The sequence below is a fragment of the Phaseolus vulgaris genome, chromosome 1 (genome assembly GCF_051622355.1).
Source record: "Phaseolus vulgaris cultivar YP4 chromosome 1, ASM5162235v1, whole genome shotgun sequence".
Classification (NCBI taxonomy): Eukaryota; Viridiplantae; Streptophyta; class Magnoliopsida; order Fabales; family Fabaceae; genus Phaseolus; species Phaseolus vulgaris.
In genome coordinates, this window is record NC_143498.1 from 55,081,966 (window position 1) to 55,103,059 (window position 21,094).

The window sequence follows — 21,094 nt, forward strand, 5'->3', positions numbered from 1 at the left end:
CTGCTTTTCAGATCCTACAAACAATTCCATTTTGATGTGCCAATCTGGATATACTCTCAGATACAGTATTGTGAAATTGATTAACAAGTGTAAAAATCAATTTCAGTCCAGAGTTTGTCACTGTAGCTTTCTAAATAAAATTTGTATGTGCCAAGGGTATATATACAGTTAAGGATTTGTTACCCAGTGATTGGTGTAGGTTCATAGTTTTGCAATTCTAAGATGTCTGTCAACTATAACATGAGTCTGGGGTGCATAATTTGTTTTTGTAAGCCTCAGCAACCAGTTTACCAAAACCATATCAAGATCTATATGTTTGAACAATGAACAATGGCAAACATATTGTTCCTTCCAACCAAGAGAAAACAAGTCTTGCTCGCACCATAAAGAAGAAACACAAAGTAAAAGCAAATGAAACCGAGCGTCACTTTAATCTGTCGTAGTGTTATTTACAGTCCAGGAAAGAAATTGGGGAATAATACAGTTTCTAGTCAGAGTAAGAGTAACCGTATGCTACCTAAATCTTCAGAACTAGTCTAATAGACAAAACCATTCTAATCACAGTAAAGGTATCAGATAATTTACAAGTCTGTAAGTAAACATCGAAAAACAAACTTCCGAAAACAAGAAACCTCTTCTTTCAAAACTACTTACAAATTTTAAATACCCTTTCACATGGACATAATAAAGAGAACAATCCAAATGAGTGTTCTTCTTACTAGCTTTGGACTGCCAGTACCTGCAACTGATCTAGAAAAACTTCCAAGCTCATGTCATCAGTAAATATAATATCCGATCCATCTGTGTAGGTTGAATTTTGAGTAACGGATGGATTCAACTTGGCGAGAAGAAATCTAGCCTGGCTACTATGCTGGTCACATCTTATAATCCTTGGCACTGGAACCCTGTCCGCTACCAATTGCTCTGCATCCAGTTCTGGGGCTTCCAACAGCTTCCTGAAGTTCTCATGATTGGGGTCCTTATCATAACCCAGCTTCCTCCACTGAGCAATCTTGGACCCGTGATGAATCACCACATAGAAGAAAGAATCAAAGAGCAAGATAAAATCCGGAGAAACAGAACGAATATCCAGCAGTACTGGAACAGGTGGACCATCAAATGAATATTGGAAAAGCGTAGGTTGAATCATTATAAGCGATCCTACTACTCCCTCGCGGTTCAGCATAAGCCGGAAAAATGCAGTTTCATCAGGAGTAGTGTTACAGACATCAATGAATTGAGATCGCCTCAAGTGAAACATAAATTGGGGATAGAGGGAAAAGTTGGAGGATAGGCGGAAGGAAGATGGATCTTCTGCCACATAGTCCCCAAACTTGGAAGTAAAACGTATGAGCGTGTCATCCAGCCATCTAATGACATCACGGGGATGGCATGCCAGTGCACGGAGAATGGCAAGTCTTGCCATAACTGCAGCGGCGGCTTCTTGATCAAACCCAGCAGCTATATCAGCAGAATGGTTTTCAACCCATCGTCTTGCAGCAGTGGTCACTCTTTTCCGGCATCCCATGTTCCCCTGCCTGTACCGCGTGATAAACTGAATCAAAAATGCGGAGCCGGGTTGAATTATCTGCTGTTGATTTACTTGGAAGAAAAAAGCAATGCAAGTTTTGTGGGAGAGTGTGTTTAACTTCCACAAAGAGGTGCCACCTTGTCCAACCTCAGTCTCACTCACCAAACTGTTCTTTCTGTGCATAGACACGCAAGGGCCAAGTGCTCCACAGATTTTGACATCTTTGGTGGTAACTATCTCAATAGTGGCATCAAAGTTCATCTTCAAATGGCCCTGGTCGTCAGGCTTGAACATATGCCTGAGACATTTCTTAAACTGATCGGATTCGAAAGATTCGGAGAGAATCATGAATCCACCAGATTGCTCAACAGGTTGTCGAAGCTCGGCGGCCCCAACTTGATCCAGCGAACAGGCAAAGAGATCAAGAACAACAGACGCATCAGAGAGCCTCTTGGAGAGTTGGTCATAGAAAGAGCAAGAGTTGGCGTGGTGTCTGGCTTGGGAATTGAAGATGTGATGGTGGGTTCTGATGGGTTGGCGGAGATCAGAATCAACAACGATTCCGGGTCCGATAGTGGCAGGTCCGGAGGTGAAGAGCATGATCCTGGCGCCCGTGGTGACAAGGCAAGACTCTAGAAGTCCGAGGGCGACGGAAATGGCAACGCCGGTGCACCTTGGAGGGCGAGTGGCGGAGGTGAAGTCGAATGTGGAATGAATGTCTTCAATTGCAGAAGTGATGGAGAATTCACATTCGGAAAATGGCAACAGAAAATCCTGTTTGGGGGTGTGTCCGTGATGCAGCGGGTGGGGGCGGCCAATGTTGAGGAACTGGCGAATCTGAGGGAGAGATTAAGGAAGATTGAATAACGTAGTTGATAATTGAACGAAGAAAGGGAGAACTGAAATGGAAGAATAAGAATAATAATAGTGGAGTGAAATACCTGATTGGAGGAGAGATGGCGGTTGCCGTGAAAGAGGTGGAGGGAGGAACAGGGGGAAGAGGCGAGATGGTGGAGATAGACCATGGAGTCGAAGGTGAGGAGAGCGACGAGGGCTTGGTCGGGGAAGTGGTGGTGGAGGAGGAGGAGGAGGTCCTTTTTGAGGGAGAGGAGCTGGTCGTGGGGGGAGGAGAGATCGAGGAGGAAGACGAAGGCGGGGGGAGGGGGAGGGGGAGAGGAGGAGGGGAGAGAAGGAGAGTATTCGACGGTGCTGTAGGTGGGGAATAGCTCGGCGGGGAGGTTGGTGTCGGCGATGGGGCGGGGAAATGGGTTGCGGAGGGAGCAGAAGGGGCAGTGCCAGATGCGGGACTGGTAGTCGAGGCGTGCGTAGGGGTTCAAAACGGCTGCGCAGCGGGAGCAGAGGAGAGGGTGGTATGGGAGAAGAGGGACCTCACTCACCATCAATGGACTGCACATTATGCTCAGAGGGATCACCAGATTCGTCCCCTCCGCCGGCCACGAATTCCACGTCCACCGGAGCCCTTCCACCGCCTCCAATTCCACCAGGTCCATTTCTCTCTCTCTCTCTCTCTACTTCCCTTGCCCTTTCCACCCACCAATTTCCATTCCACCCTTCTTTTACCCTAACACACCACCCTTCTACACCAAAATCCTCTTCTCCACCTTTTCAAAATTCATTAAATTATGTTTTATTAATAACAAAATTAATCATCAAATCATTTATACATATATAGTTATAAAATTTATTAAGAAATTAATCTTCCAGAAATACTATAACATAACTAGGAGATATGTATCACATGTTATATCTTTTATTATTCATACACTCATGCTACTTACTTTGATTGCTATTCCCACTACGTGCTGAGGAAAAGTTTGTGATCGATTAGCCACAATATGCATTCTATAAAAAAATGTTTTCTTTTTAAATCAGAGCATGTTTTCTGTATAAAAAAAATTTGTTTTTCCATTAAATTCACGTTATTGTTGCAAATAGCTTTTTTTATATATAAAATTCTGGTTTTTTTTTTAAATAGTGTACTTAAATATATATTTTTTCATTTCCTCCTAATCCAAAGAAAGCATTTCCAAACTGAAGTTAACGCTCTTATCTAATTTCTATTTCAAAATATATTCTAAGCGCTTACCAGTAAATGCACAAATTATCTAAATAACTAGTTAAATAAATTGTGTTATACTATATAAAAAAACGAATTAAATAAATATTACGTTAATATTTTTGTAAAATGAAATAAAAGTGTATATTTAATACACCGAAGCGGTCTATGCATGAAAGGTGTGAGAGGTTTTTTTTTTCATAAGGAACATAGATTCAAACTTTAGAAGCTTTAGAAGCAAAACAAGGGAATTAAATTAATTAAATAAAAAAAGTAGTGTATTTGGTGCATTAAAAAGGTTCCCCTTTTTTGTGATTGCAATGTATAAAAGTGTTCCTACAGAAGGAATAAGGAATGAAGGTAGATTGCACTTACTTGAGTACTGAAATGGGTTGTTGGGTTATATTGTGTTTATCAGTGTTGTACTTCTCATTAAGTTCAGATGCTGACTATGGTGACTATCAAGTTCCCATCCCAACCACTCTGGATGGACCCTTCAAGCCTGTCACCGTTCCTCTTGACCAAACCTTCCGAGGAAACGCCGTGGACTTGCCACACACGGATCCGCTGCTTCAAACCACCGCTCAAGGCTTCCAACCACAACAAATCTCTCTCTCCCTCTCCGCTTCTCATCACTCTGTTTCCATTTCTTGGATTACAGGGGAATTCCAAATTGGGGACAACATAGAACCCTTGGATCCTAACAGTGTTGCGAGTGTAGTTCGATATGGAAGGTTCCGAAGGTCCATGAGTCACCGAGCTACGGGTTATTCCCTCGTTTACAGTCAACTTTATCCTTTTGAAGGCCTTCAGAACTACACCTCTGGAATTATACATCACGTTCGTCTCACAGGCATAACACTTTCTGCAAGCTTCCCTTCTAAATTCTAACTAACCCACATGCATTTATGGCTTCAATGAGTGAAATTAAGTCAAGTTTGTGTTTGCAATATTTTCTGCAGGATTGAGACCCAACACACTCTATCAATATGAATGCGGAGATCCTTCTTTATCAGCAATGAGTGATGTTCATTACTTCAGGACTATGCCAGTTTCTGGCCCCAAGAGCTACCCTAACAGAATAGCAGTGGTTGGAGACTTGGGTCTTTCATACAATACCACATCCACTGTAGACCACATCACCAGTAACCATCCCGATCTTATTCTGTTGGTTGGAGATGTTAGTTATGCCAATCTTTATCTTACTAATGGTACTGGGGCAGACTGCTATTCTTGTGCATTTCCTAACACTCCCATCCATGAAACGTATCAACCTCGTTGGGATTTCTGGGGAAGGTAACATTCACTTTCTTCTTTACCATTCTTCCTGTCTTCCACTTGGACTACCCTATCTTCATTTTGGTTACAACTCAACTTCTTGTTCTTTCAGGTACATGCAGCCTCTGATTTCTAGTGTCCCGATAATGATAATAGAAGGGAATCATGATATAGAACCACAAGCTGAAAACCAGACATTTGTTGCTTATAGTTCTCGATTTGCTTTCCCATCAGAAGAGAGTGGATCATCATCCACTTTATACTATTCTTTCAATGCTGGAGGGATACATTTTATGATGCTCGGGTCCAGCACATCGTATGACAAATCAGGTTAACTCTTGCTTCTTCGTCCTTTTTCTTTACTGTCTTCTATACGACCCATATTCTTCGTGTTACTAGCATGGTTTTGACTTAACAAAGCATTGCTGTTTATTTTTACATTTGTGTTACTCAATACTAGTGTCATCCGCTCTGTTATTGCAGGGGACCAGTACAAGTGGTTGGAGAGAGACTTGGCTTCTGTTGACAGGGAAGTAACTCCGTGGTTGGTAGCTACATGGCATGCACCTTGGTACAGCACCTACAAGGCACATTATAGAGAAGCAGAGTGTATGAGAGTAGAGATGGAAGACTTGCTATATAAATATGGCGTTGACATTGTCTTCAATGGACATGTAAGTGTATTTTTGTATTCCATGTGAATATGATCCATAATATTAATTCGTGATCCCTATCGATGAAATAAACATTGCTGAGTTAAGAATTTTATGTGAAAGGATAGTTGCTCCTTTCTCTATCATTGTTCATAATCCCATAAATAAATTAAGAGGTGAAGTTTAATAATTGGATACACAATTGCATTTTTGGTAAGTCATGGCTTGTACTTGCAAAATTTATGACAGGTTCATGCGTATGAGAGATCAAACCGGGTATACAACTACACATTGGATCCTTGTGGTCCTGTTTATATCACGGTTGGTGATGGTGGTAACAGGGAAAAGACGGCAATCACACATGCTGATGAACCTGGACAGTGTCCAGAACCATCAACTACACCAGATGACTTTATGGGTGGCTTCTGCGCCTTTAATTTCACATCCGGCCCTGCAGCGGGTAACTTCTGTTGGGATCGACAGCCTGATTATAGTGCTTTAAGAGAAAGTAGCTTTGGTCATGGCATTCTGGAGGTATACCTCATCTTTCTTTCACTACTCTTCATACCTTTTTTAAGGATGGAAATTGCTAAAACAATGTTGATATATTCATGCTATAAGTTCAATAGTTATTGCATTCATATTAGAACAGAAAATATGAATTGAGTACGACTTCAAAATAACTTGTAACGTCTTATATATGAAGGTGAAAAATGAAACCCATGCACTGTGGATTTGGCATCGCAATCAAGACTTTTATGGTAGTGCTGGAGATGAGATTTACATTGTTAGGCAGCCTCAAAACTGCCCACCGTCAGCTACATGACTTAATGTATTGATGTACATTGTTCAATCCTTCTTAAAGACAAATAATCCTTGAAATGCTTGAGTTTTTATCCAACATGTGTACTAACTAACACAATTGTAAGAAATTCATTGTAAGAAAGCACTTTAAAACGGTAATGATATTACTAATTATTGCGGTGTCTGAGAAACACAGTATGCCACGGCAGCGACCAAAATGAGCGATTGACTTAAATTAAAGCTCTAGAAAGATACAAAACAGGGTCTTCTAACTTCCCACATGAGAATAAAAACAATGGATAGGACTAACACAATATTTATGTAGTTTCATTACAATGCTACAAAAAAAGTGTCTCCTAGGAAGAGAATGAGAAGAAAGAGTAAAAAAGAGGTCATTGTGTTTGAAGTAGGGGTAGAATTTTGGGGGATTTGAGGGTCCATTCCTGCACCATCCCGGCCATGGATTGGAGTAGTCGTTGTCGAGGAAGGTGTTGGCGCTGTTGTATTTGTAACTTCAGCAGTACTAGACATTATTAATTATAAGATATGAAATCGAGTGAGTAAGCAAACATGAACCAGTTTACATAAAATAATAAATAATCACACCTCTTTTCAATTTCATCACCTAGTTTTTTTTTCACTAAAATAGTACAATTTGACAATTCATTACGAGGATGGCAAAATATTTTTTATTTACGAGATTGGATACACGAATTTGCTTGAAAGAAGTCATTCCAGAGCAACACGATATGGACTCACAAAAATCGTGTCATCACAAAAATCGTGTCATGGTTGGAAAACTTTAGTCGAAACTTTCACGATTTAAATCATACAAAATATTTCAATTTCATCACCTAGTTTTTTTTTCACTAAAATAGTACAATTTGACAATTCATTACGAGGATGGCAAAATATTTTTTATTTACGAGATTGGATACACGAATTTGCTTGAAAGAAGTCATTCCAGAGCAACACGATATGGACTCACAAAAATCGTGTCATCACAAAAATCGTGTCATGGTTGGAAAACTTTAGTCGAAACTTTCACGATTTAAATCATACAAAATATTTCAATTTCATCACCTAGTTTTTTTTTCACTAAAATAGTACAATTTGACAATTCATTACGAGGATGGCAAAATATTTTTTATTTACGAGATTGGATACACGAATTTGCTTGAAAGAAGTCATTCCAGAGCAACACGATATGGACTCACAAAAATCGTGTCATCACAAAAATCGTGTCATGGTTGGAAAACTTTAGTCGAAACTTTCACGATTTAAATCATACATGGTTAGTAAAACTTTTAAAAAAAGCTCATGATTAATTGAAGTCACTTCAATTGTTTTATTAAATTGACGTTGTACGTAACTTTAACGACTTTAATTATTTTATTTTATATGACACAACTAGCTTTCTATTAATTTGGTAGTTGGTAGTAAATTTAAAATATTTTTTTTAATTATATTATTATTTGTATTGTTTTACTTGCGAAAAAAAGTATTATTATGCAGAGTAAAATAAGAAGAATATTATTAGGAAAAATAAATTAGATTTAAAGAAATAATAAGATTATTTTTAGTACATAAATGTAAAGAAATTATCTGAGACTGTAGCTCGTGTTCGGTTGGTGGAGGTTGTGGTAATGGATTATCGTCATTGTAAAATATTTTTTCATTTATTTAAATGGAATAGAAATGAAAATACAATATAAAAATAGTTTTTGAGCAATAAAAAGTAATTTGTATGTACTTTTTTTCTTTAGCATCAAATTATTTTGTATTCATTAGAATTTAAATGATAAAAAAATAACAAAAAGATATCTCTCTCCCACTTATTTTGAAGAAAAAAAAAACATGATAGTACTATGGAGATTCAATTAATGGAGGATTTGCAGAGAAGGCGTGGAGGTGGGCAACGCCCTGATCCGTGTATTTGCGGAAGAAGGTGAAAATGAATGGATGAGACAAAATAGTTGAGAAGCACGAGAGAAAAGAACGTACAGTTACAGAGATATCTGACCTCAACTCACTCACGCATGCGTCTCGGTTCTCACAATGCACGTGAACTCAGACCATTCCCACTTCTTTCCCACCATTTTTTCAATCTTATCCATGTTTCAATTTTCAATCTCTATCACTAATTTACCTACTTCCTTCATTGCTGCCAATAATTACTTAATTAAGGATTAATTAAGGTGGCATACCTGGCGGTTGGAGTTGCCACTGCGGAGGAGGACGGGTACACGCAAGATCCATAGCCTGTATAAACATAAACAGTGAGGGAGAAATTGGAAAATGTCCTTGTAAATGGCATCGTATAGTTCAGAAGAGCACTCACTGGGATCTGTTTGGGCGACGGTTGAAGCGCCATTGAAGAGGCAGGCGTTAGAAGCTCTAGCGTTTCGCTGGTAAAAGCTGTTGAAGGCGTAGGAAGCGTGAGCTTGAAGGGTGTTGGGAGTGAAGCAGAGGCCGTTGGGCTGAATGGGAGCGCAATCGGCACCGCCGTCTCCTCCTCCACATGCAGAGTCCAATGCTCTCTGCAATGCTTCCTCGCTCACCCCAATCTTCGCCACGCACCAACTCCCTCCTCCCACCATCTCCATCACCATTGCCGTAACTGTAACTGTAACTGTAACCGTCACTGCCACCACCATTCCCATTCCGGTTGCGTTACTACCTAGTCAGTGAAGGATGGCCACACTCACAAACTGCACTTCAGGCACAGAAAGAGGGAAATAAATAAATAACCATGGAGGGACGGATATATATTAACATTTTCTTCACAAAAATATGCCTTTTTAATTTCATATTAACATTTTTTTAATTATTTTTTTTTTAGTAAATCTCCTAATTACTTGTTCACTGTCACTGTTGAACGATGGGTGGTGATATGTAAATAAAAAAGCATTCACAATCACAAACAAACAAACTAATAAAATAATATTTTAATTATATTTAATTTATTTTTTTAATTTTAAATATTATTATATTATTATAATGTATTATTAAGTATATTTTTTTACTGAGTGTGGGTCAAATATATATTTTCCAAAAAAAATCTATTCTTGACAAAAGTAATTTTTATTGGGTTAATTATAAATTTGATTTTTATATTTTGCAAATAAAAAATCTATCATTTTGGTGCTTGTAATTTTTTCCTTACTATTCATTCCTTTAAATTTTAACTATTGCCATTTTTTTCTTGAATATTTTTAAATTAAATGTAATTTATTATTTTTCAACTTTAAAAACATGTTGAATTATGATCAAATTACATTTGGCATGAAGTTCAATCATGTAATATAGTGTTTAAAAACCACGAGAGAAGAAAAAAATTAAGATAGATGAATAATGAATATTTTATTACTTTAAATTATATATATAAATATATACATATATATATATAATGAAAATCTTTTATTTTGTATTGATGTAAAGAAAATCTTTATTTGATGTAAGTTTAATTTTAATTTGGATAATCAATTGTTTGATCTTATTTGATAGTTATTAGTATTAAGCTTGAAAACTGTTTTCTTATTTCATAAGTTTCTTATTTAAAAACAATTCAGCGTTGGAAAGTTAAATTGGACTAAATTAGCAACTATAAATGTAAGTATTAACAATAAAAGTGTTTTGAATTTTGAAATGATAAGTTGTGACTCAAATTGAGAGAAAACATTATTCGTTTGTATTTAAATAATATTCAAAATATGTGTTAGTCACACGATGGTGATTACTTTTGTGTATCTGTATGAAAAATAAATAAATTGTTTAGTTAAATTTTGACTATCTCATAAATTTAAATATTTTAAAATGATCTTTATTAACATTTTTTTCTATTAAGTATCAAGTATCTTTATATTTTTTTAAGTACTTATTATTAAGTGACGTGATATGACAGTTTGATATTTCACTTTCAAGCATAACACCATGAACTTAGATAATCAAAAATTGAAGTTTTAGAAGTTTTATTATCTTTATAAAAAGCAACTTCATTTCATTTTATAAATTAAATACTAAAACAAAAATAATCAATTACCAGACACAAAATAATAATGTTGAATAATTTATATCAATTTATATTTTTATATTTTAATTTAATATAAATTTTTATTATGTTAATTTATTCTTCTTCTTTTTTTTATATGTAAATATAATTGTAGTGAAATTCTTGTAATTTAATTTAGCATACTTATCATGATATATTTTATTTAGGTTTTATATTTATTTTAAATGTTAAAAATCGAATACATTGATATTTTAATTTTAAATTTAAATATTAGTATTATAAAACCATGATATCAGATTTGTTTAATAATATTATAGTGTATACTATTTATCAAAATCAATTCTATCGAAGGTTCAACTAGAGTTTAATGAATAATTAGAGTTTAACGAATAATATGGTTTTTAAAAACATTCATTTCAACAATATCTATTGTACTCAAGATTATGTATATTAGAGTTAACAAAATACAAATTTAGAGAGAAGAGAAAAAACTATGAAAAAACCAAAAAAATAATAATAAAATATTCATTAATATCCAATTACGCTTAAATTTTATTTTATTTTAAATGAAAATAGAATGAATAAACAAAATTTTAAAAAATAGCAGTAAATAAAAATATTAATTATATATATATATAGAAATTTCATTACAATTATTTGCTTAAAAGTTGTTTTTTTCCTTTTTTATCATATCTAAATTCCATAATAACTTTCTAATATTTTGGTGTTTGAATTCAAAGTAAATATAGGATGACTTTCATTTTAAATAAATAATAATTACATTTATAATTAAATTAATTGCATTTACTAGCAATAATGCTTTAAAATGAGGTGTATATCATTTAGAGTAATAATCCATGCATTTATGAAATTAAATTAATTTAATTATGCGATATAATTATTTCTTTCCATCATAGCTCTTCAAATTATTACACAAACTTAAGAATTGTAACTTCAAATTGCTTTCATCCTATAACTAAAACAATAAAATTTCAATTTTTTTAAAGTTACATTTTTTTATATAATATAAGTTGGAAAAAATATTTAATTGAGATTGGTATTTTATACCAAATTTTTTTGCGTCTTAATTGTTTTTAAATTTTTATTGTATTAATTATTTTTAAAGTTTTATTGTATTAATTATTTTAACTTAAATTGAATATGCATATATTTAAATTGGAAAATTAAACATATATTTTTCTGTAGAATTTAATAAGCATTGTGGAAATTAAATTTTTGTTTGGTGGAGAAAAACTAGGAGTCAGATCAGCACACAGAAAGGAAAACAATCAAAACTACTAAATTTGTTGCAAAGTGATAGTTTGCATCTATATAACTCTCACTTTTGTAGTGTTTTTTACTCACTCAAATAGAATTTGCTTCATTCCAAAAAGAATCAATCATGACTAAATTTGTGTTTGTACTTCTTCTCATCTCTCTCATGGTTTTCGTCTCTCAACTTGCCTATGTAACTCATCTTTCTCTCTCATGCATATATATATATTTTTTTTGTTATTCATACTTTATTTCATGTTACAAGTTAAACACTTCATTTATTTCATTTAAACTTATTTATGCACTTGATTGAAGTGTAACATTGAATTTTAACTATTTTGTTCTCTTATACGTTGTACGTGTATAGGGTGGTGGCGAAGGATCTCTTAAGCCTGGAGGTAGTGATTGTAATGAAATATTTGAAAATTAAAATAAAAGTATTTGAATGTGATGTTGAGAATTTAAAATTGGTTTGGTAAATTATTTCAGAATGTTCGAAAGCATGCGAGTATCGTTGCTCAAAGACTCGGATTCCGACGACGTGTCTCCACTTTTGTAACATGTGCTGTGATAAATGTTTATGTGTTCCGTCTGGAACCTATGGCCACAAGGAAGAATGTCCATGTTATAACAACTGGAAATCCAGACAAAGAAAACCTAAGTGTCCCTAATTAAACTTTTTCATCAACAAATCAACTTTATCCCTTTTCTCTCACTTTCTCCAAACTTTTAATATTGGAATTGCCTTTATAGTGTGATATTTACTTGAGAAATAAATTCATCTTTATCGTGTTCACTCTTTCTTCCTTTATCTTTTTATTATTAATCATCTCACTCCTTAAACATTTAGTGTTGAATTGAAAAACTAAAAATAATAACAACACCTTCATTTTAACATTTTTTAAAGTTGTGTTATCATTCGTTTCAAAATAGGATTAACTAATTATTGTTTACACTACAATTTTTAAAGGATGCTAGTGAATATCCTAGTTTTACTCGTAACACGCCGCTATTATTTTAAATTAAGTCTTCTAATACTTTTGCATTGAAATAAAAATTATAATGAAAGTTTTTATAACTGGTTTATAAAAGTTACAATAAAATCTTAAAAATAATGTGAGATAAAGGGACCTATAAAAATTAAATCAAGACAACATGTAATGTAATGAGTTTTACAATAAAAATGATTTAAAACATATCTTTATTGCACACAAATCATAGATTCAATATTTGGGTACAAAATTTAAGACATTGAGACTTAAAACATTTTACTTGTTTTAAAAACCTATTGGGTTAACAAACAAATAAACAATTAATTAAATTATTGCATTATAAAATCCTTATTTAGAGTAAAAGATGCAAATTGAAACTAAATATAATATATATATATATATATATATATATATATATATATATATTAATAAATGAATTTTAAAGTAACTCAATCCTAAAAACTAATTTTTTAACTTATTATAAACTACTAGCTATTTAAGGGATGAGTTATATTGGTTAAACAATCATTAAAATTTGGAAGGGCAAAAGATAAAACATATTCTGGATAATATAATTTATAATATTTTAATGTAAATTTTATTGATAATGTTTTCATAAATATCATTATGTTTGAGAATTAACGAGATAAAATTTGATTAATGTGATTTGTAAATTACCAATGTGATAATTTGAATTGTTTGAAAATATGTAAATACAATTAGTGATATGGAGAAGTTGAACACAATATAAATATAAAAACATGAGTAAATATTTAATTTTATTCTTTGAAGATTGATGTGCTCACTTATTGGTTTTTAAATGAAATATTTTTCATATTTTAAGTATCATAAAAAAGTTAATATATAACATGTTAGTGTATTCACGGCTGAAAATGTTGATTTCAGCCATAAACATTCATTTCAATTCATTAACACAAAATTTCATTTAACAATTAAGGTTTTTTTCTTTCAAATTATTTATTTTTACTTCAATAATATCTTATATATAAATAATATGTATATATACTACAAGATAATCATTAAATTACAACTAAATTTAGAGATAAAAAATAATTAATCATTTTATTGGCTAAAATATATATTATCTTATATACTAACAAATTATTGGTATTTAAGATGATTTCTATTATTAATTAAAAATTATAAAATTATTTTTAAATTAGTATCTAAATTAACTATCAAGATTTTAGCTACTTTATTAAACTTTACTAGTAATAAAAACTACTTTAAATATCAATAATTTTTAGTTTATAAAATAATCTATAATTTAATCAATATAATAATTAATTTTATGTTGGTTTTTACGATATTTTTTATTAAATGAATTTCTTTTAGTAATATACCACGTGTTTATTTTTTATATGTATTGTTTTTAATTTTATTTAGTTTTAATGAATTTGCTCAAATGTGAATAAATAATATTAGTTGCAAGGTTTTGTTTGCATGGGATGAAAATGAAGAGAAAGATGGTGAAGTATGATGAGATTGAGAGAAAGATAACGAAGTGAAAAAAATATATATTTGACTTTGGGTGAAAATAACGTGGAGAAGAAAGAAAAAAAAAATGCTGAAAAGGAAACAAAAGATGATGAAAAGTCAAAATATGAAAAGAAGATTAGAAAAATTTGTAATAAGTTTGATTGATGTATAAAAAAATAATTTTTTTAAATAATGTAATAAATAAAAAATATATATTTAATTTAATCCTAATAAAGTCTATTACAATTTAAGATTGAAAGATTGTTAAATATGAAACAATTAATTTATAAAATAGAAATGATATTTGAATTTATTTTATTAATAAAATTTTATAAAAGTACACTCATCTAAAGAATAACAAATTTGTAATATAATTTTACACGTCTATATAATTTTATTTTATTTTATTAAATAAAATTACTAATATAAGATAAATATCCAATTAAGCTTGTATTTTATTTTAATTTTAAAAAAATAAAATCAATTTAAATAAGCAGTGAATAAGAAATTCTATATAGAGAGAGAAACGTCATTACAGTTATATAGTTTGACTTTCGTTTAAAAAAAATTAAAGCAATAATAATCACATTTATAATTAAATTAATTGGATTTGACAACTACAAGCAGTAATACTTTAAAATGAGGTGTATATCGTTTAGAGTAATAATCCATGCATTTATGAAATAAAATTACTTTAATTATGCGATATAATTAATTCTTTCCATCACAGCTCTTCAAATTATTACACAAATTTAAGAATTGTAACTTCAAATTGCTTTCTTCCTATAACTAAAGTAAAAACAAAAAAAAATCAAATTGGTTTGAATTTAATTTTTGTTAAACAATATAAGTTGGAAAACATTTTTTTAATTTAATTGAGGTTAATATTTTATACCAAATTTATTGGCGTATTAATTGTTTTTTAAGTTTTATTGTATTAATTAATTTTAACTTAAATTGAATATTGAATATGCATGTATTTAACTTGATAATTAAATATATATATATATAGAAATTAATAAGCATTATGGAAATTAAATTTTAATTAAGTTTGAAGAAAAACTATGAGTGAGGTCAAGGAAAACTATAAGTGAGGTGAGCACACAGAAAATATAACTATCAAAACTACTAAATTTATTCCAAAGTGATAGTTTGTATCTATATAATAACCATTTTTGTAATGTTTTTTATTCACTATGACTTTGCTTCAATCTAAAGAGAGTCAATCATGACTAAATTTGTGCATGCACTTTTTCTCATCATTCTCATCTCAACTTGTCTATGTGACTCATTTTTCTATTTCACACATATATTATTTTCTTATGTCTTTGTTATTCATATTTTTACTTATTCATTTTGCATGTTTATTTCATCTAAACTTATTTGTGCACTATATTAAAGTAGTAACAATGAATTCTAATTATTTTGTTATCTTGTACAGAGTGGTGGGGAAGGATCTCTTAAGCGAGGAGGTATTAATTGTGGTGACATTTTTGAAAGTTAACATAAAAGTATTTGAATGTGATGTTGAGAATTGAAAATTGGTTTGGTGAATTGTTTCATAATGTCCAAAAGCATGCGAGTATCGTTGCTCAAAGACTCGGTTTCCAAAGAGATGTCTCCACTTTTATAACATGTGCTGTGATAAATGTTTATGTGTTCTGTCTGGAACTTATGGCCACAAGGAAGAATGTCCATGTTATAACAATTGGAAATCCAGACAAGGAAAATCCAAGTGTCCCTAATTCAACTCTTTTATCCACAAATCAACTCTATCACTTTTATCTCATTTTCTCCAAACTTTTAATATTGAAATTACTGGATATAGTATAACCATTACTTTAAGAAATAAATTCATTTGTCTCCTGTTGAGTTTTTCCTCTTTTATCTTTTTATTCATCATCTCACACCTTAAATAACTAGTATTAAATTGAAAAAATAAAAATAATAATAACACCCTCATTATTAATACGTGTTAACATTTTTTAGAGTTTTGTTATATTTGATTTAAAATAGTTATTTACTAATTATTGTCTACATTACAAATTTTAAAGAGACGCAAGTGAATATCCTAGTTTTAGTAATAACATACCGTTATTTTTGTATTGAAATAAAAATTAGAACGAGATTTTATAAATGGTTTATAGAAGTTACAATAAAATTGTTACATAAAAGGACCTATAAAAAGTAAATCAAAGACATGATGAAATCTTATTGATTTTTTTTTATTGCACGTGTTGTACACTATTATTATAATAATAATAATAATAAATAATAAATAAAAAATAATAATAATAACGACATTATAACTGTTATAATAATGATGTTAATATTAGTAATATTAATAACGTTTATAATAATATTGAAAAAAATAATATTAAGAATAATATTAGTAATAATTTCAACAATATTAATAATAATATTACTAATAATAATTCTAATTCTAATAATAATATTAATAATAATCAGAATGTTAATATTAATAATATTAGTTATAATTATAATAATAATAATTTTAATATGAATACTATTTACCATAATATTATTAATAATAGTATTACTAATAATAAGAATAATAATTACAATAATAATAATAATAATAATATTACTTATAATGATTTTAATATTAATAAAAAGAATAATAATAATAATAATTGAGCATAATAATATTAACTATAATTACAATAGTAGTGTTAATGATAACAATAGTAGTGGTGTGTTATGTGCAGGTTTTATTGGGTTCTTCCACCAGGCAAGATTGGATTGAGGTGAGGTGTGTGTCACTGGGTTATGCTTAGAATATATTTGTGTTGTGTGCAGATCTATTTGGCTTATGATTTCTTTTTCTAGGTTTGGTTATTTTTTTGTGTGTATTTTGACAATTAGGTTTGGTATATGTCAGATTGATGGCAAAGACATGGTTTAAGTGTTGGACGCTCTGTATATCATGAGGGTGTGTTTCACGGGTGGGTTGATGTTATTGGGGACTCTGGTTCTTGTCTTGAATTGTAATTTTGGGTAATGTGGTGTAAGTTCTTTTGGATTCTAACTGGTTGGGTGTAAGGAAACCGGTTTTGTTTTGTGTATAACGGTTTGAGCACCCCTAAAGTGTTTCATTTTATTTTTTTTATTCTTTCCTTATAAAAAGAAAAAGTAATAATAATATTATTAATAGTAATAATAAACATAATAATATTTTAAACCTAATTTGACCCCACAAAACTGTTAAGTTGATGTTTGTCTCCACTTGTATACTAATATGACACTATAAACCCAAAAAAGTAAAGTAAATTAAAACCAACTTCTTGTCATGACTCTTGCAATAAAAATACCTTGCATGATTGTATTCTATTATATTATTCATTAATAGCTTAATTAAGTTTTAAGTCTCTCATAAATTTGTGTATTTTTAATTGAGTATCCATTAAATTCTTTCGGTATATTGAGTAATCCAAATTTTATATTTTCCAACTGAGTTTTTACCATTTAATTTTTTATGTTAACTATTTGGTATCTTGTTAGTCAACTTGTTTATTTCTTTCCACATGTTAAGAAACGTGAGATTTTATAGTTAATATAAAATAATATTATAGTTAATAATGTAAAACTATTAATAATTTTTATTGTGTTTTATTGAAAAATTGTTAGATAACAATGGACACCTATATTAATAAGATGAAGACAATCTCTTAGTTGAGGTAAGTGATGACATAGAAGCTATTGAACAGCACAACAACCTCTTTGTCCAACACGTTTCCAATAAAAAAATAATAAAAATCACTTATTATTTTTATTAATACCAATAACATATTATATTAATCACAAAATCTCACATTTTAAATAAATAATAACCAAATTTAAAGTCAAAAAATAATTAGTCGTTATATTAACTAAATTAGATACTATTTTAGAAACTATAAAATTATTCACTTTTAAAGTGATTTCTATTATTAATAAAAATTTATAAAATGATTTCTAAATTTGTATATAAATTAGCTATCTAGGTTTTAGTGACTAATATTTTAAATTATAAATTAGTCTCTAAAAGACTAATAAAAACTAATTTATAATATAAAGTAGTAAGTAGCAAAACCTTGATAGGTAATGGTTAGATACAAATTTAAAGATCATTTTAATTTTTTTTATTAATAATAAAAACTACTTTAGATACCAATATTTCTTATAGTCAACATGTCACATAGTTAACGGACAAATTAAATAATAAATATTAATTTAAAAATATAAAAAATACTCCATATAAAAAGAATTAATAAGAATGACTATGAAAAAGAGTGTATAATCTTAATTAACAAGGTAAAACATTAAATATTTACTTAATTATTTATTAATTTGAATTAAATAAGATGACAGTGAGATATTAATGAGAATATGAAAGAGAAAAAAGCATGAGTGAGGGAACACAATAAAGAAAAAATCAGTGATTGTATTAGCCTATATAACTGCCCCACTTCTATAGTTTTTTACTCACTTAAATCGTTTCATTGCGAAAGAAGAAGCGCCATGGCTAAATTTGTGTGGGCCTTTCTTCTCCTCTTTCTCATGACTTTTGTCACTCAACTCGCTTATGTGAGTCATCTTTATGCCTATATTTTTCTGTCTTTTAAAACTACTGCTATAATATAGTAAACTCACTCATTCATGTCCACACTTTTTAAATAAATTTATGTTGGAGATCCCACATCGACTAGAGATTAGGACATTTCATCATATATAAGTGTGTGCAACCCTTATCTCATTAAGCTGATTTTATGAGGTTGAGTTAAGCTTAAAGCTCACTTTTTAACAATTTAATGTATTACAATTGATATTTTTCTCATGTGTGTAGGGTGGTGGCGAAGGATCTCTTAAACCAGAAGGTATTGTTTTTTTTAAATATATACACTTTTTCTCTGTAACAATTTTTAATATTATTATTTTAATAATTTTTTTATATTATTTAATTACAAATTTATGTTTCATTGTATTTTTTTAAAAATTATCACATGATAGAGTTGTATACAATTTTATGAGTTATCATTATAATTTTTCTATTTCAGAATGTCCGGGAGCATGCGAAGTTCGTTGTTCAAAAACTCGAGTAAAAAAGGCGTGTCTCTTTTATTGTAACTTGTGTTGTGATAAATGTTTATGTGTTCCATCTGGGACTGTCGGTAACAAAGAAGAATGTCCATGTTATAACAACTGGAAAAATGAGAATGGAGGACCTAAATGTCCATGATTTCAACTTTAATTTAACATTCTTCTACATCAATAAATATTTTGTTCTTCTCCATATTTTTCTTTCTTTCTGTTTTCTCTTTATCTTCTTTTAATTCGTTAAAGCATTTCATTCACCAATACGCTTGATTTTACCAGATTATACAAAACTCGTATGTTTTTAACGTTATAATGTGTAAAAAAAGTCAAAGTAATATATTTAAGCAGAACATAAAAATTAGCGTATTATAAAATTTCAAAATGATTGTATACATCCTCATTGAACCTCAAAATGTTTGTCTAATTTATTTTAAATTAAATAATACAACTGTAACATTAAAATAGGTTATAAATGGCAAATAATTATTGATTATTTACATATAAGGTAGTTTTTTAATAAATTAAACTAATTTCTTAAGCTCAAAAGATAAATGTTACTAAATTATGCTTTGAATGTGATTCTACCTTGATTTGTGCTGCATATTATTGGATGTTTTGTAATATGTGAAACACTTGTATTAATTATTGTAATAAATTTGTAGACTTTCTTACATTTTTCTTGAAGAAAATGTTTTTGCTGATAAACTTGTTAACACATGATTTATTCATAAATAATAATTTTGTTGATATAATTAATTTTTATTTAATATTTTTTTAAAGTTCTTTAGGAATGGGTATAAACTTCTTATCAATTTTGCTAATATATGAATTTTAGTATAATTCTTCATATTTATTTGTATTTTTTTTCCTTTAGTATGATTGTGGTTACTAAGCCTTTAGATATTGGATAGTTTCTCCTCGCTTACATAAATTATTTAAGTTCTTTGTTACTTTCTTTCACTCTACAATATATGCATCCGTTCAAGTTATAATAACGCGTTGGGGTGTATGATAAAAAAAATATTAGAGACTAAAAACGAAAACTTAAAATATTTCAAGTACTTTACCAAAATAAATATATTTAAAATACTTATAGATTTTTTTTAGAATTATTAAGTAGATTTAGAAAAATTATTAATTACTTAAAAACAAAAATAACCGTAACACACGTGAGAGACGTTTAGGTCAAAATAAAAATAGCAGTCAAGAAATTTGACTGTATTAATTACTCGCGAATAAACAACATTTCGTACCTATATATATATATATATATTTAAATTAAAAAGTAACGGTTGTTTTATAAAAAAATTGTGAATAGTTCATAACGTGTAGTGTGAAGTAAATTTGAATAGTTTATTCACATTTTTTCGATATTCATTACAATAAAATACCTAAATATTAACTATTTAAAAATAAAAAATAATTAATTATCATATTCATTAAATTAAATATTATTTTATAAACTACAAAATTATTAGTATCTAGAGTAATTTTTATTGTATAAAAAAATTATAAAGTAGTTTGAAAATTAATATCTAATATTAGTTATCAAAATTTGAAGTACGTTACTTTAAATTTTAAATTAGTATTTAGTTAAATTAATGAGTAATTTTATCATTTAATAAACTAATAAATTAGTTTCTAAAACTAATTTTCATGTAGTGATTTAATAATTACCAAAAAACATTATATATATATTAAAAAAGAAAAAACACATAAAGATAAAATTATTTTAAGTTTTTAAAACATAGTTATTTTTCACACCACAGACTCAATTTTCACATAAGAATCTTCATTGACTCTCATCACCTAATATTTTCTTCTATGAGTCAAATATCATCTCCTTAAGAATCCAAAATTCAATACAAAATCATA

General features: G+C 29.7%; 5 protein-coding genes and 1 pseudogene across 6 annotated transcripts; 4 read left to right on the forward strand and 2 right to left on the reverse strand.

The window, feature by feature from the left end:
- Positions 1-406: 406 nt before the first annotated feature.
- LOC137816128 (Sec23/Sec24 protein transport family protein) lies at positions 407-3,196 on the reverse strand. The gene is made up of 2 exons (XM_090295437.1): positions 2,473-3,196; positions 407-2,368 (listed from the first exon to the last, which is right to left on the reverse strand). The coding sequence occupies exons 1-2, from the start codon at positions 3,040-3,042 to the stop codon at positions 719-721; spliced, it is 2,220 nt and encodes a 739-aa protein (XP_090151563.1). The 5' UTR covers positions 3,043-3,196; the 3' UTR covers positions 407-718.
- Positions 3,197-3,962: 766 nt separating this feature from the next.
- Positions 3,963-6,440, forward strand: LOC137815297 (purple acid phosphatase 15). The gene is made up of 6 exons (XM_068618425.2): positions 3,963-4,461; positions 4,571-4,904; positions 4,999-5,216; positions 5,370-5,560; positions 5,789-6,073; positions 6,246-6,440. The coding sequence occupies exons 1-6, from the start codon at positions 3,963-3,965 to the stop codon at positions 6,363-6,365; spliced, it is 1,647 nt and encodes a 548-aa protein (XP_068474526.2). The 3' UTR covers positions 6,366-6,440.
- On the reverse strand, positions 5,330-9,083 carry LOC137815299 (PLASMODESMATA CALLOSE-BINDING PROTEIN 2). 2 transcript variants are annotated; one of them, XM_068618432.2, is made up of 3 exons: positions 8,685-9,083; positions 8,551-8,605; positions 5,330-5,466 (listed from the first exon to the last, which is right to left on the reverse strand). In XM_068618432.2, exons 1-3 carry the CDS (start codon positions 9,004-9,006, stop codon positions 5,439-5,441), a joined length of 405 nt encoding a protein of 134 aa, XP_068474533.1. In that variant the 5' UTR covers positions 9,007-9,083; the 3' UTR covers positions 5,330-5,438. The 2 variants fall into 2 exon arrangements, with proteins under 2 accessions (XP_068474533.1, XP_068474532.1); XM_068618431.2 differs by lacking the exon at positions 5,330-5,466 and adding an exon at positions 6,476-6,866.
- A 2,657-nt stretch (positions 9,084-11,740) lies between these two features.
- On the forward strand, positions 11,741-12,426 carry LOC150029711 (gibberellin-regulated protein 12-like). The gene is made up of 3 exons (XM_090300797.1): positions 11,741-11,823; positions 11,998-12,028; positions 12,120-12,426. Exons 1-3 carry the CDS (start codon positions 11,758-11,760, stop codon positions 12,299-12,301), a joined length of 279 nt encoding a protein of 92 aa, XP_090156923.1. The 5' UTR covers positions 11,741-11,757; the 3' UTR covers positions 12,302-12,426.
- Positions 12,427-15,442: 3,016 nt separating this feature from the next.
- Positions 15,443-15,902, forward strand: LOC150029712 (gibberellin-regulated protein 12 pseudogene; annotated as a pseudogene).
- Positions 15,903-18,606: 2,704 nt separating this feature from the next.
- Positions 18,607-19,417, forward strand: LOC137816271 (gibberellin-regulated protein 12). The gene is made up of 3 exons (XM_068619349.2): positions 18,607-18,709; positions 18,969-18,999; positions 19,180-19,417. The coding sequence occupies exons 1-3, from the start codon at positions 18,644-18,646 to the stop codon at positions 19,359-19,361; spliced, it is 279 nt and encodes a 92-aa protein (XP_068475450.1). The 5' UTR covers positions 18,607-18,643; the 3' UTR covers positions 19,362-19,417.
- Positions 19,418-21,094: the final 1,677 nt, after the last annotated feature.

Coding starts and splice junctions, on each gene's coding strand:
- LOC137816128 (XM_090295437.1), bottom strand. CDS start 3,042: ATGGACCTGGTGGAATTGGAGGCGGTGGAAGGGCTCCGGTGGACGTGG. Junction 2,369..2,472: donor GCCATCTCTCCTCCAATCAG/GTATTTCACTCC, acceptor TCTCTCCCTCAG/ATTCGCCAGTTCCTCAACAT.
- LOC137815297 (XM_068618425.2), top strand. CDS start 3,963: ATGAAGGTAGATTGCACTTACTTGAGTACTGAAATGGGTTGTTGGGTT. Junction 4,462..4,570: donor ACATCACGTTCGTCTCACAG/GCATAACACTTT, acceptor TATTTTCTGCAG/GATTGAGACCCAACACACTC. Junction 4,905..4,998: donor CGTTGGGATTTCTGGGGAAG/GTAACATTCACT, acceptor TTGTTCTTTCAG/GTACATGCAGCCTCTGATTT.
- LOC137815299 (XM_068618431.2), bottom strand. CDS start 9,006: ATGGGAATGGTGGTGGCAGTGACGGTTACAGTTACAGTTACAGTTACG. Junction 8,606..8,684: donor CGTCGCCCAAACAGATCCCA/GTGAGTGCTCTT, acceptor ATGTTTATACAG/GCTATGGATCTTGCGTGTAC. Junction 6,867..8,550: donor GTGGCAACTCCAACCGCCAG/GTATGCCACCTT, acceptor AATAATGTCTAG/TACTGCTGAAGTTACAAATA.
- LOC150029711 (XM_090300797.1), top strand. CDS start 11,758: ATGACTAAATTTGTGTTTGTACTTCTTCTCATCTCTCTCATGGTTTTC. Junction 11,824..11,997: donor TCGTCTCTCAACTTGCCTAT/GTAACTCATCTT, acceptor GTACGTGTATAG/GGTGGTGGCGAAGGATCTCT. Junction 12,029..12,119: donor AGGATCTCTTAAGCCTGGAG/GTAGTGATTGTA, acceptor AAATTATTTCAG/AATGTTCGAAAGCATGCGAG.
- LOC137816271 (XM_068619349.2), top strand. CDS start 18,644: ATGGCTAAATTTGTGTGGGCCTTTCTTCTCCTCTTTCTCATGACTTTT. Junction 18,710..18,968: donor TTGTCACTCAACTCGCTTAT/GTGAGTCATCTT, acceptor TCATGTGTGTAG/GGTGGTGGCGAAGGATCTCT. Junction 19,000..19,179: donor AGGATCTCTTAAACCAGAAG/GTATTGTTTTTT, acceptor TTTCTATTTCAG/AATGTCCGGGAGCATGCGAA.